A 17,174-nucleotide genomic window follows, 5' to 3' on the forward strand; every position below is an offset into this window, starting at 1 on the left:
AAACACATTAGCATATGGATTACATTCATGCATCATTTCTTGCATCATTCCCCCAACACATCCAGATCCAACCGAGGCATACCATCTAAATGATTTTGTAACTCATGTTCTGTGTCATACACATATAGTTGTGCATATTGTGGATTGTCCTCTTGGGTCTAGTTGGGCAACAATGTTCCGACATGGTGATACAAACTACCATGGATTTGAAAATTATACACACTTGTATTTCTACCAAATCTTTCATCAACATGAGCACCGAGCGAAACAAAAGACATTGTCAAGGCATTATTGTAAGATCGTATATCCTTTTGGAATAGCTTTCTTTTATCATCATTACCAAGTGAAAACACTTTTATAGCCTCAAGGGGATTCTTTAAGGCCACTACAACACAACCCGCACATAGTGATGCTTGTTTGCGTCGCTATGGTGTGTTGCTTATGTGACTTCAGTAGAGATGCCCAGACGTCACATAAGGGACCAAAAAACATCTCTTAAGCAACGAAAAAAGCATTGCATATGCGATGCCTGCTGATTGGGCATTGCTTAAAAGACGTGTGTCTGAGGAGGGCGTTGCTTAAATGATGACGGGCATCGCATAAGAGACGTTCAACGAATATTTTAAATGAATAAAAATTCATAGTTCTCTCTATCGCTCTAGCATGTATGTGCTTTTTGGAGCAACCGTTCTCTCTATCTCTTTGTGTCGCTCATTACAATACTTCGCTCTCTCTCACATAGACATACATACGATATCAAAGTAGTCATTCTCTCTCTCTCTCTCTCTCTCTCTCTCTCTCTCTCAACCTGAATTAGATTGAGATCACACATTAAATTAGAACTCTCTCTCTCTCTCTCTCTCTCTCTCTTTCTCTCGACTCGAATTGGATTGAGCACACGTTAAAGAAATCTCTCTCCCTCTCTCTCTCTCTCTCTCTCTCTCTCTCTCTCTCTCTCTCTCTCTCAGGTCGAGCACACAAGTGAGCAAAGATCAATTCAACCTGGCAGATTATAACACCGGTAAGCAATTTACATTTGTGCACAAAGTTGAACAAAAATTAAAGCTCATGTAAATATATGTACGTGTACAAGAGTACAAAGTATATAAAGTGATCAAATGTCTGTAAATGGTAAAATATGATGAGTACAAATGGTAGAATGTGAGGCGAACATTGTCCACCTAATCCTATACTCATGTCTATGGGTAATAGTACATATAACTATGTACAACGCCTCAAAATACAAAATGGGGCTTGAAAAAAGCTAGAGATATAGAGAAAGGAGAAGGAGGATCCTCTAGTCTCCATGATCTGTACCCTCACCATCCTCATGATCATCTTCCCCTAATGCAGGCTTGTCCAAGAGTACTTTTATTAGAAGAATGAAATTTAATCTAGATTACTTATAAAAGTAGTTGGTGGAGGTAGCTAGGTCTTCAGATACCTATAGGTGGCTATCTCTATCTATGTGAAATCTCAAAACTGGCTTAAAAACATAGTTTTTTAAAAACACATGTAGAATTCCATATATAAATTTAAAAATTACATGAATTTTGCTATTTTTTTCAAGACTGAGAACACGTGTGACCTTCGTAGATTTATAAACTACTGTTGTTTGTGACATAAAAATAAACTTGACTTACAAAATGACATAGGAGTCTATATAACTTAAAGAAATATCAATCTTTTTCAAATAAAAATTTATTTTATAAATTTCATAAATGTAAGACACTTTTTTTAATGGACTTTCTCGGGACAAATTCTACCACTATGCATAAATATGCACATTATTTGACAAGCACTCAAAAAATATTATCCTTGAGCCTATTTCTAGACCCAAATAACAAAGCCTTTAGTATATACTTACCTTGATAGTGTGTATGACATAATTATTTGCTCTATTATTTATAAGCAGATAGTGGGCATGATATACAACCAATGTTAAGAGATTAAAACGGTCAACTTATAGGTGTGAAAAGGTAGACTTCTATTCATATATATATGTAGAAGATGGTAACTATGGAGGCTCTGAGTAAACCTAAGCATGTTAAAAGAGTAGAAAATTGGAATATTTTTTTGGCAGAACAATCTTAAAGGCAGACATCATATAGCCTATGGGTGTAAATTTCGACCCACATAGGCATTTTTTTTCATAAAGGATTTTTTTGTTATGCAATAAAGATAAGGGTAGTAGGAAGAAATTGTAGCATATATCATGTGTGTATGCGGTGGTGGCAAAAATTCATAGTATGTATATGTTGATGTTTGATCTAGATAGCCATCATCATGAACGTAGGTGATGGTATATCTAAGAGTAGTGTAGGAATGAGCTCTAGTTATAATTATTTAGAGTACATGTGAAGGATGTTGAGAGATGGTATGTCTAAGGGTAGTGTAGAATGAATTCTGGTTATAATTATTTGGAGGACATGCGAAGGATGCTGAGAGATGCAATCTTCGCTCTCGCGACATTGTCTTTGTGTACAAAGAGAAAAGAGAGGAGCTTAGGGCTTTTGGAATGGTAGTAGAGAAGAGCTTGGAGCTTTCACGATGACCATAGATTCAAGGTCTCCTATGCTAGAGAGCATACTACTACACATAGGCATGGCAGAGTCCAGGCTCACATGCACCCCCTCCTCGACATAGATGGTCCCACCACGTGTATTTGCTTATAGTTCTTCAGCTTTAAATTGAATTGTAGAACAAAAATTAGGATTGGCGAATCAATCGACTTGTAGTTTTCCAAATCAATGGAGCCTTGCACATCTGGATTAAAACCAATGGATTACAGGTCATCATGGATTATCTCATCTAGCTCTTTTGTTATCATGAATTTTTGGCATCTACTATGTAGTGACGATATTATTTATGATACAAAGTTACATGGTTACACGGACAAGCATTTTTTTAATGACCTCCTCTCAAATTTGTAGTCAAAGGTTGCGACCATATGTGTTTTTGAGGTCCTTAGCCCTATTAAACCTATCTTCTATCAAAGTTGATGTTTTTGAGGTCCTTAGCCTTATTAAACCTATCTTCTATCAAAGTTGATGTTTTATATCAAAGTGATGTAAAACATTAACTTTTCCACACAACTTGATGTTTTACATAAAACTGGAATCAAAACATCAACTCTACCATAAAACTTGATGTTTTGCATCAAGTTTCAGATGCTCCGGAAGAAAGTTGGAGGATCAAAGGTCGATTTTCACAAACGGGTTGTTTAAGCAATTCTGTCCACGTTAGCATGCTCAGACGACCTATTCCACAAATTTTGAGTACCAACACAACTATGTTTCGATGCGATGTGCAGATGTCACAAAGTGATTTGCTACAATTTTTAGTACCAATATGACTATGTTTTGATGCAATGTGCAGATGTCACAAAACGAGATGTAGCAAATCACTTTGTGACATCTACACATCGCATCGAAACATAGTTGTGTTGGTACTCAAAATTTGTGGAATAGATTGTCTAAGCATGTTTGTGCAGATAGAATCACTAAAACAAGTTGTTTGTAAAAATCGACCTTCGATCCTCTACCGTTCTTCTCCGGAGCACTGAAACTTGATGCAAAACATCGAGTTTTGTGGTAGAGTTGATGTTTTGCATCAACACTTTGATGCAAAACATCGAGTTGTGTGAAAAAGTTGATGTTTTGCATCAACTCGATGCAAAACATCAACCTTTAGCCTAAAAGTTGATGTTTTGTATCAACTCGATGCAAAACATCAACCTTTAGCCTAAAAGTTGATGTTTTGTATCGAGTTGATACAAAACATCAACTTTTCCACAAAACTCAAGTTGATGCAAAATATCAAGTTTTGTGGAAAGTTGATGTTTTGCATAACGTTGATATAAAACATCAAGTATTGTAAAAAAAGTTGATGTTTTGCATATAAAATTGATGTTTTACATCACGTTGATGCAAAATATCAAACTTTCATAAAAGTTGATGTTTTGTATCAAGTTGATGAAAAACATCAACTCTTACCAAAGAAGTTCTTACTCAGCATTAAGATTGGCCGTAAATATTGTAGCTAAAACATCCTTACCATGTGTAGTAACCAGTAGGATTCGAACCTAAGTCCCTGCCTGATATTTTATAAAAAAGTATTTTGGAAAGTATAAACTTTTGTTTCTTAAAGTGAGCTTTTTCATGCTTTCTAAACTCATTTAATACCTAAAATTACCATTTACGCCCTTTTTGTCACATCTTCTTTAGAAATGAGTGTGTAATCGTTTTTTAAAATTAGACAACTTTTAAATAGCTTATTCATGATATTTTAAAATTCATCTATACGTAACGAACTCTTTTTAAAAAAGTATATGTTATCAATTAAGAAATTTTTATACTCAAGAGCTTCAAAATGGATTTTAATACTACTCTCATCAAGAGCCAAAATAGGGTTTATAATTAAGATAATAACTATATCAAGATAACACTTTTGTAATATAATAATATAAATAGTTTTTTTATAGTTGCACTCTGTAGCACATCCTCAATCATGCTAACATGGTAGATAACCGTTTTTTGAAAACTTATTGTTAGATTTTCAATTATAATCTCAAAAAGTAAGCAAAATGAAGTCTTTTTTTTTCATGTCAGTTTTTTTAAGAAACGTGTAAAGTGCCCAAAATATTATCATTTTTTGGCAGTGTTATATGCATGCGTAGACCACTTTTTAAAAAGAGGTAAAAAACTGAACTTTTTTTATGGTATCTTTGAAAGATGCCAAATGTTTCTCGTTTTCAGGAAATATTACCTATTTTGTCCGCAATGTTCTACTTTGTGGGTATTCCATTGTTTTTGTAGAGAGCAATACTTGAGCCTCCCCCCCATTGAAGCTAGCTCGTAGATTGGACACCACTTTAGCTCGCATGTTATGCACATTTTTGGAATTGTATAGATCTTTTTTGCACCTATTTCAGGCATGTATAGTTTGCTTGCATATGCGAAAACTTTTTTGTATACAACATTTATCGTATAAGGATTGATATTCAACAATTGGTAACAATGTATCTTTGTGGTTTGATATCCAGTATTGAAACTTGATTTTCTATCAATGCATCTCTATTTGTCTTAATTATTTAAGTTTGTGTAAATCTTCAATGCAATAAAGTCTTGACATATTTGGCATAATGGTGTATCTAAGTACCTAGAGGCACCATTATGCAAAAAACATTTATTCCTGCATCCATCAGAAAAATCATCAGAACGACAGTCGAAATTTGTTTGTGTTCGTCAAAATTTATGGCGAGAAATTGCCTATGTTCGTTGCTATATGTGTCGCACAATAAACATTGGTATATACGTCGAAATGAGCATCATAAACGATTCATTTTTGACGTTTATTTTGACATTTATTGTGACATTGATTTCGACGCTTGTTTGGACGATGTTTCTGACGATTTCATAGAAGCGACGCTTTTTTCAACGTACATATAAACGATCGTAAATTTTACAAGAAATTCTTTTTCGTCACAAGAAACGTCGGTATTTTCTTGTCTTGTATTGAATTATCAACCAATCAAAAGTTTTCAAAAGTTCTAAAATTTTCAACTCTCCTACAAATTGCATAGAGGTAGCTCCTATGCATATCTCAACAAATCAGAAATCATATGATTCCACCCCAAAAATTCTTCTTTTTGCCTTGACAGCAAATTTCAGCAAAAAAGTAGATAAAACATGACTCAAGATTCTTCTACAAAATTTCATGACTCTTTTAAAGTCTTCTTCAACACATTATTACTTAGATTATTTCGGCACCAAGGAGTTATTTTGCGAGTTATCTTCTATGTTGGACACATTTCACGATTAAAGCGTAACAAGTGGTTTACGAAATGATGTGCCATGCTAATTAAAGTGTAATAGGTGGTAATACACGCCATGTTGGATGATGTGTAAAATGATACTCTCATCAAAGTGTAACAAGTGGTGAGTGTATATTGTGTTTGTACCTATCAATGTTTCATATTGGGATTAATTGTTATGATAGCAATTAATTGGAACAACTAACGTGTTTACGTTTGTGAGATAGGTGATGAGAAGTGCATGAGCCGCATATGGAGGATCTTGTGTATATTATCTTGGATTATTATTACTCATATGAGTTATTTTTGTTGGCCATGTGTCAAATGATTGTACATATTATTCATGCATGCTTATGCGTGGTGTTGCTATATTACTAGCACATATGTTAGAAGAGTTTTTGTTATTTTACACATTGCGTGAAAAGACAATAAGTGGCCTCTATGTGGTAACAAAGCATCCATAATTCTCACTAGTCCCAATTGAGCCATTCTATTGAATTTTGGCCGCTCAACAAGTTTGTCAGGCCACTCCAGAAGTCGTGAAGTAGCCAAGACCTCACCTGCCATAGAATTGAACTGCAATATGAAGGCTTGCAGTTAGGGTGTGCCAAGACCTCCTTCCACGAGAACTGCAATATGAAGGCTTGCAGTTAGGGTGTGCCAAGACCTCCTTCCACGAGATCATCAAATGAGAAACGAGAGGTGAAGCCACCACTCGAACCTATTGGGAACCATTCACTACATCCGGGGATTTAATATTCACGTGATCACAAGATTTTTTGTGATAATAACACATGTGAACAAGTTATTCACATGTTCTCCTGTTACCGTTCACAAAATAACAGGTCACTTGCCATTTGGGAACCCCTTAAATGCTTGGCTACACATGGGAATAATCTATTCACATGTTCTCATGTTACCATCTTCACATAATAGCAGGTCAGTGGCCACCTAAGAAAATTTTTTATGCCCGACAAAGATAAATTTTTTAGGCCCTTGTGAAAGCTTTGTGAATATAACATGTGATCACAAGATTTTTTGTGTTATTAACATATGTTATTAACATGTTCACATGTTTTCGTTTACGTCAGTGAAATCCCTGACTACATCCCACCGTGTGCCATCAATCCTGGTATTACTGTGTGACCTCCTCTATGAGGGCCTTAGCCATTACCACCCATGGCTCTTGAGATACACACATATCTGTGCCATGTTTTAGAAATGATATGCCCTTAATCTTTTTCTTGCCTTTATTGAGAGGAATTGGTACTAAAATTGCGCGCCATCACGTCCTTTATTATACCCAAGAGGCTACGCCCTTAATCGAGGGGATGCCTTAGATTATTCGTTAGGTGTCACTAAAAGCCCTTAATCGAGTGGTTTTAAAAAATGAGTAGAGGAGCATGTTTATTCGAGGGGCTGACTTGGATTTCGTTAGGTGTCACTAAAAGCCATGTTTCGTTACGGCCACCGTAAATTCGATGGCAGCTTTAAATGTAACCTTATCATTCTATAACTTTGCCCCAATAATTTTACCTAGCCCTGAATTTAAAGGTTCAAATTTTTGAAGTTTACTTATAAAACCGATTAATCTATGCATTTTTTCAATAAAAACTGGTTGGGCTTGAAAGTCATCCTTTTTTTCACTTGTTAAAAAGAAAGTTTATTTTTGACACTGGCCCAACGATATTTCGATATTTCGTGGGTCATTATAATGTTAATAAGTCTCCCTCTGAATGCAAGAAGTGAGCATGTGTGGGTCCTATGGCCAAGTGAGAGGAAGCGGCCAAGAAGGCAACAAGAGTTTGAGTGAAAATGTCCGACATCTTCTTTGACATATTGAGCAGGATGACAGCACGGATGACGACCTCGGATACTGATAGTTTGCAGCTCTATACGACTAGCGCGCGCGCATTCCCCACACACACACACACGATAACACAGAGAAGAGAGAAGGAAAACCCAGCTTGTGGACAGAGAGAGAGAGAGAGCGCTCTGAACCCACGCTTGCGGAGACGACGATGGGATTTGCGCTGCCCGAGATCTGTTACCGAGATGTAGTGATTTCGCTGCTGGTGGTGCTGGGCGCCCCCCTTGTTTACACGCTGTGGACGAGCGTGGTGGTAGGCATGTGGTGGCGGCCTCGGCGCATCAGGCGGGTGTTTGAAGCGCAGGGGGTGAAATGCATGCCCGGCCGCTTCCTGTATGGCAACCTCCCAGAGATTGTGGCCCTGTGCAGCGATGCCCGCTCCCTCCCCATGCCTCATCTCTCCCATGACATCGCCCCCCGCATCCTGCCCCACTACTACAACTGGCCCAAAACATACGGTAAGCTTCTTTTTCTTTTCACTTGATCATAATAGATATTACTCTCGGTTGTCACCCTGCCCAACTCGTAAATAGGGCATGCAACCATCTTAACAATGGGTGGAGAGTCTCATCTTGTCATTTTTTTCCTCTAGTTCCTGGTCATCCTTGAGAATGGCTACCCTCTTGACTTCCTTGTTTCTTCTTCTTTTGCTCCTTGACCTTGTAGGGTTTACTCTCAGTTGGTTGCTTCTCCTCATTTGCTTGTTTATTGACGGCTTTCTGGCTTGTTATATGGCTTCATCATTGCTCACCATCACTGGGGGCTCACTCAGTCCAACCCCCATCTACTGATTGATATTGTTCACTGAATAACTTCCAATTATTACAAGTCCACAATGTTAGATATGGATAGGAATCTCATGGCTTCAAGACCTCATGAAATAGGGGGATGTTTGACAGTCCAAAGTTGTGTCCATAGCTCAATGTTCCTATAATCCACACACCCCTCAGCTCTAGCCTCTACACACACACACACACACACACACACACACATGCACATACACAGTTTTCTTATTGTTGCTGGTTTGCTATCATGACAGGTGAGCTCTTTGTGCATTGGTTTGGTTCTCAAGCTCGAATCATCCTAACAGAACCTGACCAGGCCAAGGAAATATTGTCCAACAAATTTGGGCATTATCAGAAGAATCGTGCAAGGCCTGATACTAGAGACTTGGGGGGAAATGGGCTGACGGCTTTGGAGGGAGAGAAGTGGGCTCAACATCGGCGCATCATGAACCCAGCCTTCTTTCTTGAGAAGCTGAAGGTAGCCTCAACTTCTAATATATGCAGTAAGTTCTGTGATGGCGATAAGATTCATGTCGTCTGCCATGATATGTGACACATAACATTTTCCATAGCATGGGACACATAACATATGCCATTATATATGACACATAGCATGTGACATTACATATGAAATGAAATTATCTGATTTATATTACTTGTGTTTTGAGGGTGACTGGAGTGCAACATTGTGAATACCTTTTCATGCAAGGGTTTATTGGGCCTAACATCATGGTTGGGATCATGTACACTAGTCCATGGCTCCTACGATGGCCGGGTGTACGGTTGCAATGATGGAAAAATGGGAAGCCCGAGTGGAGAAATAAGAGATTATTAATGTTCATGCAGACTTTAGAGCTCTGACAGCTGATATTATTGCTCACACTGCATTTGGGAGCAGCTTCACAGAAGGCAAGCAAGTGTTTGAAATGCAGCATGAGCAGCAGATCCTCTTAGACGAGGTCAATCGCACTGTATATATCCCTGGATCAAGGTGAGAAGCTGAGAGCAGAATTAATGGCTTTCCAGTTCTCAATGTCCAGAATGTTCTAAACATATGCTTTTTGACCTTTCTTTGAGGCAGATTTCTCCCAACTGCGCGAAATCGGTACCGCTGGAAGCTCCGCAATAGAATTGCCAAGGTCCTTGGCCAACTCATTGAAAAGCGCCTAGAGTCCTCTGATATTGGTCGTGGAGACATGTATGGCAACGATTTGCTTGGCCTGATGATGGCTGCTAACAAGGGAGAGCTCCAGGGAAACCAGAAGAACCTGAGTATGGGGATCGGTGAAATCATTGATGAGTGCAAGACCTTCTTCTTTGCAGGGCATGAGACGACATCAACGTTGCTGACTTGGACATTTCTACTGCTTGCAAGCAGTCCGGAATGGCAAGAGCGTGTTAGGGAGGAGGTGCATGCGGTGTGCGGGACAACAGAGCTACCGACAGCCGAGTCGGTAAACCATCTGAAATTGGTAAGTGGCAGATGATCAGATGATCAGCCTAGTTGACCGTGGCTTGAAAAACAAGAAAAACTGAGAATGTAATGGCTAACAAAGCGTCTTTGCTTGCAGGCAGGTATGGTGCTGAATGAGGCACTGAGATTGTACCCTCCAGTAGTGGCCATGTTTAGGAAAGCAGGCACTGATATGAAGCTGGGGAAGATCGAAGTCCCAGCAGGGACGACGTTGGTAGTGCCAATACTTGCTTGGCACCATGACCAGCGGTATTGGGGTCCGGATGCTAACGAGTTTCGTCCTGAGAGGTTTGGGGGGGGTGTTGCCAAGGCAAGTGCAGTGGCTGGGGCTTTTATGCCATTCTCCATGGGGCCACGCAGCTGCATAGGGCAGACATTTGCCATGCTCGAGGCCAAAGTGGTGCTTTCCTCCATCTTGCAACGTTACAGTTTCTGCGTCTCCCGTAACTACCGCCATGCCCCCACCACTGTCTTCACCATACAGCCCCAATTTGGAATGCCGTTGATCTTTGAAAAGCTCTAAAAATCAACATATGAGTGCAAACTTTTAGGTACATAATAATAATAGAACTATTCTGTCGAAGGTTACATACCATCTTGGATCTATGAACCAGAATGCGAAACACCTGGGGTATAGATCAATGTGAAAATATACGAAGAAGTAATCAATGAAGGCCCGACGCCCACAAGCAAAAGTGAAGAAGAAAAAGATTGTTGTATTTCTCTATCAAACTATTAAATCTCTAATAGATCCGGCTAAATGTTAATATCATGATGTAATCAATTATAGCACGTAGCTTAGGATGCAACTAGGGTGAAGCACAACACTTTACTAAAAATTGCCGGGAAAAATGTTTTCATGCATTCCACATTTCATCTCATGCATATGCATTAGCAAACTCCTAAATCCTCTTGATTTTCCATTTGAGAAAATGGGGGGAATGTAGGAATGTCCGCCTGTGAGTGTGAACGGTTGTTGCCACCCGGTAGATCTCAAATGTGTCATGCAACATCATGCACGATCTATATATGTAACTCCTCATACGATAATAAAAAACATGCTAGTTTTCCGATATCGCGTCTCTACATTTATGGCGGTACAACATGTGCACTACATATTTAGGGAGTCTCCTACAAAACTCTTATAGTCGAACAAGTCACACCTTCGTCCTCAAGTGGAGTAGGGCTTTGTATCCCTATGCAGATTGAGAAGAGCCAGACTAGAATCATCCAAGTGCCGTATGACCCAATCAAATGGCCCAAGCCATACACAACTTGTGCATTTAAGTGGTGATTGAGAAGAGCAAGACTAGAATCATCCAAGTGTCATATGACCCAAGCAAAAGACCAAAAGTCTTACACAACTGGATGTATTACATGTTGGTTGCTTTTACTTTTGGAATTTGACTTTATAGTCATTGTGAGAGGAAGGATCGTAACATGATGCAAGATAGACTCAATTATGTTATATTATTATGCTACTGATTATTTCACTAAATGGGCAAAGGCTAGAGCCTCTGGGATAGTTGACTCTCATAAATTTATGTATGAGTAAGTCATTTTGTTACGTACCTCATAGCAGCTAATGGGGAGCTCGACCGGCCTCTGAGACCATCCACCAGAGCGTGGGTGCCGAGCGAGCCGGGGTTTAGAGGAGAGGGCGCTCGAGCGTCGTCTTGCGGGCGATCGGACATGTGTGGGCATGTTGGCCACTATGTATGTTCGGCTGTGGGGATCCCTATCCTCATTCTTTCAATGGATGAGTGGTGAACAAGAGCTCCTTCTCCTCTGTGTTTGACACGTTGTTGCTGTGCTAGTGTAACATTGGTATTAGAGCCTGCGTGTGAACCGGGGCCAAGCCCATGCTAAGGTTAGTGAACCATTGAAGAAAAGGGGACCTTATCTAGATAGGGAGCAGGTCGACTACGTGTGGAGTACAAGAAATCGCCATAGCCATAGCCCTCTTTTACTCTTCTCTTGTTTACTTTTGCTCTTCTTCCAACCATTGCATAGGAGCAAGCAAAGGAAAACACCATCTTATTTGCATACCTCTCGACTGTCTGGAGAGGAGCCACCATAGCTATAAACGCTCTGCATCGTTTTTGTTTGGGCTTTCATGGGCACAAGTGTGGTAGCAACAAGAGGGGAGGCTTAAGAGAAATCTCTCTCTTGGCCTTGACTGCAGTAGCCCCCAAGGTGGAAAGAGAAAAATCACCTTATCTATTTCTTTCTAGCCCGCGATTGTGTGGAGGAAGCCGTCGGTGGGAAGGAGGAAGCGCAAGCCAGTGTGAAGGCAGCTGGGGGATCTCTCTCCAACGTGGTCATGAGAGCAAGAAAGAGAGAGAGTAGCCATGTGCTCTCTCGCCTTGTCAGAAGCAACCGACAAGTGGGGGCGATTGCTCGTCGGCTGTAAGCAGTGGGCACAGCAGCATGCCATATTGGCATGTTGTTCGTCGACTGTAAGCAGTGGGCACAACAGCATGCCATATTTCCTTTAGTCAAGTGAGCACCACCCAACAATGGCTCACAGTGCACCAACGGTGCAACTCGGCAGCACAACCGACGACTGGCAGCCCGCCCACGCAAGATCGAGTCCTTGAGAGAAGGTTCAAGCAACAAGAGCCCGACAGAGCAAAGCGCACCAGCAGAAGGAAGCAAGGGGTGGTTGTCACCTTATCTCTCCCTCTCTCTCCTGTATGCGTAGAAGTGAGGAATCTTTATCCCATGCCTGGATAGTCACCTGCAACAACAACAAAGGGGGGGGTCATGAAGCTTGAACGACACTGGGCATGAACCTCTGAGCAAAACAACAACCAAAGATTTCTCGCGCTCTCTCCCTCTCTTGTGCGTTGCCATTCGACAGGTGGAAGGCGTTGGTGTACCACCTTGGCTACGCAAGGAAGCGGAAATGTTGGCATTAGCAGCAAGTTTTGGACGTACCACCATCTCTCTCTCTCTCTCATATCGATGAGACCGCGTCTCTCTCTCTCTCATTAGCAGCAAGTTTTGGACGTACCACCATCTCTCTCTCTCATTAGTAGCAAGTTTTGGACGTACCACCATCTCTCTCTCTCTCTCTCTCTCTCTCTCTCTCTCTCATATGGATGAGACCGCGTCTCCAGCGCTCATAGACCAAGATGACACAATCTCCTTTCGGTTCCTGGATGTTCCCATTGACATAGTTGTTGATGTTTCCTTGTCTATAGATGACCCCCTAGATCCATCCGCAATGACGGACATCATGGAGTTAGTGGACAAGAAGCCCTTACAAGCTGATGACACTAACTGTAAGAATTAATTCAAGGATGATCTTCTCGATGATGAGGATGCCTATGGAGATGATACTCGTCCCATGGATGTGGAGTTAGAGGCAGAGATGGATATCTCGAGGGATTCCATAGCTTAGTTGTTTGCAAGGACTAACGCATTGGAGAGAAAATAGATTGAGATTTTTTCCATGCTTAGGAGTAATCATGCCCGTTTGGACTCTAGTCGTGCTACTCTCGTAGGGAGTGTTGTTGCATGTCGAGATCTGCATAGAAGAGGGTGCATTTTTCTTCTACCGAGAGGACATAGTGCCTCGAGTAGGATTGTGGGCCGGAGTGCCACTCCAACATAAAGCAAGCATAGACGCGCTGCATAGACGTGCAAGTTACGAGAGCGTCTATACTCACATCTATAAACGTGTCTATAAGCGTCTCTACTTTCTTTGAAACTAGACGCTCTTGTAGATGCATAAGTTACGTTTGCGTCTATAGTCGCATTTATAAACGCGTCTACTTCCTTTGAAATTAGACGCGCTTATAGACGCGAGCATAGACGCGATTACAGATGCAGTCTGCAATAATTTTCTATGTAGTTGCAATTGTGGACCTTGCAAAGAAAAATAGAATCTTCAATCCCCAAAAACATCATATGCTGAACTATGTGCATCAGATTTTGATAATATGCATAATTTTTTGGTGCATTTATATACAAATGAATTTCTAGAAAGCATAATTGCAAGAATAAATATGCTAAGGAAAGAGAAAAGAAATAGGTATAAATCGAGTAATGTGGTGAAAGGGATGGATACATGCAAAGGCTTAGGTATATCAAGTAATGCCATGAAAAACAATCCAAAGAACAATGATTCAATCCCCACATCTTTTTATCAAAATGAAGCTTTTTAAAAAAAATCTTGAACCTCTATGAAAAGCAGTCCAAAGGTGAATGATTAAGTAATGCGACGAAAAGCAACATATCACAATAAATCTATACATGTAATCTCAAAAAGGCATGAATCTATACATGTAATCTCAAAAAGGCATGAATCTATACATCTTGAATCTCCATGAAAAGCAGTCCAAAGGTGAATGATTAAGTAATGCGACGAAAAGCAACATATCACAATAAATCTATACATGTAATCTCAAAAAGGCATGAATCTATACATGTAATCTCAAAAAGGCATGAATCTATACCAAAAGAAAGACCATAGCCATAATAAAAGTACAATGAAAGAACTAGAGTTCAACCTTATCTTCAATGAGGTCAACCATTGCTAAAGTATCTATCTCAATGTCTATGCTTATATCCAAATCTACAAAGAGATCCATCCCACTACTAGCCAATTGATATCGACAAGTAGAGGATGGTCCAATAACACAATCATCATCTCCAATGGCACGATCATCATCAATGTTTTCCAAGCTATCTCCCTCCATAGTTGAGTTGACATGCTCCTCCATGTGCTCAATGTGGGTGAATGTACTATAAATGGCTCTTGAACATGGTGATATTGGGATTATATGCCACCATGTCTTATTTGTCAATTATTGATACACAACCTATTCAAGCACACAAGTACATTATACAAAAAATTATATCTTTACTATCTGTAAATGCATATATTGTAATTACCAATAATTATATATACTTGTTCACAATGTTGTGGTAGCACTAGAGTCCCATCCTTTCCTTGCCAAAACTTTGTAGAATCAATGGTTACAAAGCCACTTGCATGACACTTGATTGTTGCATTAGGACCTCTTTCCAGCACCACATCCTTAAACCACTTGACATCCAAAATATATACAAAGAAGCTTCAAAAGTCAAACTTAATGATATTTTAGATCAATCCACAATAATCATCCATGGCTCCATTGGCTCCCTCAAAGCTTGCAATTACCCCACAATCTTGGGTGTTCCTCTTCTCATCAATACTCTGTGTGCAAAAATGTTTACCCTCCGACCACAAAGCATTAAACATTGTGCACTCTACCAAGACAAAAAAAATTTATAAATACCTCAAAAAAATATTCTCAAGTTTAACATACTAAAATATGATTGAGAACACAAGTATGTTTACCTTTTTGAAGCATCCTCGGGTATACTCCCACTACTCCAATGTGATATGCATGTTTTCATCTTGCGCCACTCTCTCCATCTCCTCATGTAGCCAATCTACATCAAGATCCTTGGGAAGTGATCGTAGGTGCTCAGGGTATGGCACACTACGTCCATGGTGGCGCTTACGGAATTCTGACCTTCCACTTTGTCTTCTTGCCTTTTCATCCTCATACTTTGTCACCCATCTTTTGAGTCACATCACTATTAAGCACACAACAGGTATTAAACTTACTATGCATCTCTGTATCCATGACTTTGGTCTTTCCCTTTCCTTGAGGAACATGAGAGGTCATCCTTAAGTCTTCTTCATTGCTCCATAAGTGAGGGAGAGAGGGATCCATTTCAGCAAGGTATTTTGAGATATAAACAAGTGAAATTTGTACCAACTAACCCTCAATCATACTACCTTCTGGCTTTGCATTTTGCCTTAAAAAATCCTTCAAGGTCTTCATGAAACACTCAAGAAAGAACATCCATCGAGCATGCACAGTGCCACATATGGCAATCTGATCAATTAAATGAACCATAAGATATAGTTGGCTTGTGAGAATTGACCGTGGGAATGTCTTCTCCACCAAACAAACCACCTCCACCGCCATGACCCTTGCATAGTCAAGTATACATGGATCGATTTCCTTTGAGCTCACATATCTACAATGCCAAACAATAAACAAATCATTTTGAGAAAAATGTGTGTAGAAAATTGACGAGGATGAGGGTTTGGGGTACAAACCTCACAAGCTCCCCCATCTTATAAATCGTCTCTCGCACTTTGTGGGATGCACAATTGGAAATGCTTTTAGGAAGAATAAACTATAAACATTTATACACCATGATTAGATACATCATGATTGAACAAGTTAAATATGTACAACTTCAATGTTTCACTTACTTGAAGCATCTTGTGCCAATTGTGGGACTTCAAGCCATATACTTGCTTAACACCTCTCTTCTTTGTCTTTGTGAAGGCACCTTTTAAACACCTCATGCACCCCGTTGGAGTACCGAATGTAGTAATGGCATCTTTCACCAGCTTCTCCTCCTTCTTTTTCAATATCCAAGGTGCTTGTGGTAGAATTGTCTTCCCATTTGGTCTCTCTCATGGCCAAGCTCTTTGCATCCTCTCTATGCTTTGTAAATCCTCTCTTACAAGAATCAAGGAGTCCTGTGTTCCTCTCAAGTGCTCCCAAATGTTAGATGCGACATTCTTGAAGATGTGCATTGGATCAAGAAGATGAATGATTTTGAGGCTCGTCCAATATGGTAGGCGAAAGAAGATAGAGTACCTTATCAAATAACAACAAATATTAAGAGGATTATCTTTTCATCCAAAGCTTGTATTGGAATTCTATGTCAAAGATATATTACCTATTCATGCCGGGGGAGGAGAACTTTCCACTCCATTCCATAATGCCTTCTAATCTCCCATGCTTAGTGGATGTGGAGGGACTCCCATCCAAGAACGAATAAATTTGGGATGATGATGAGGGAGAAATCGATGATGATTCTCATATATCACTTTCTTCAAGCTCTCTGGCCTAGATGCCACCAATGATGGACCACAAATAGGACATGCATGGTATCCAGATGTGAAGAGACCTAAACAACATAGACATTCAAGCATGTTAAAAAACAATACAATGATAATAAAGAATCATCATGAATAGAAACCCATTTGACTCACCTGAACACTCGCCACCATAACCTGGAAAGTTGTGCATCGTCCACATCAAGATGGCCTTCAAGAGAAAGTCTTGTGAAGATGGAGGACGACATATGTCATGCACATGGATACCTCTACAAAGTATCTCAAGCTCATCAATCAAGGGCTCAAGATAT

The 17,174-nt window shown here is 39.9% G+C and overlaps 1 protein-coding gene and 1 pseudogene across 1 annotated transcript; both read left to right on the top strand.

The window, feature by feature from the left end:
• Positions 1-7,740: 7,740 nt before the first annotated feature.
• LOC147609893 (cytokinin hydroxylase-like) lies at positions 7,741-10,996 on the top strand. The gene is made up of 5 exons (XM_086787188.1): positions 7,741-8,143; positions 8,725-8,948; positions 9,223-9,461; positions 9,552-9,942; positions 10,042-10,996. Exons 3-5 carry the CDS (start codon positions 9,397-9,399, stop codon positions 10,465-10,467), a joined length of 882 nt encoding a protein of 293 aa, XP_086643314.1. The 5' UTR covers positions 7,741-8,143; positions 8,725-8,948; positions 9,223-9,396; the 3' UTR covers positions 10,468-10,996.
• On the top strand, positions 7,837-9,023 carry LOC147609894 (cytochrome P450 734A1 pseudogene; annotated as a pseudogene).
• Positions 10,997-17,174: the final 6,178 nt, after the last annotated feature.

The sequence above is a fragment of the Cibotium barometz genome, chromosome 50, assembly GCF_041138505.1.
Source record: "Cibotium barometz isolate CiBa-2024 chromosome 50, ASM4113850v1, whole genome shotgun sequence".
Classification (NCBI taxonomy): domain Eukaryota; kingdom Viridiplantae; phylum Streptophyta; class Polypodiopsida; order Cyatheales; family Cibotiaceae; genus Cibotium; species Cibotium barometz.

Excerpts from the sequence above, each read along its gene's own strand:
- LOC147609893 (XM_086787188.1), top strand. The coding sequence starts at position 9,397 with ATGCAGCATGAGCAGCAGATCCTCTTAGACGAGGTCAATCGCACTGTA. Across the intron at positions 9,462-9,551 it reads GTATATATCCCTGGATCAAG|ATTTCTCCCAACTGCGCGAA; the intron begins GTGAGAAGCTGA and ends TCTTTGAGGCAG. Across the intron at positions 9,943-10,041 it reads CGGTAAACCATCTGAAATTG|GCAGGTATGGTGCTGAATGA; the intron begins GTAAGTGGCAGA and ends CTTTGCTTGCAG.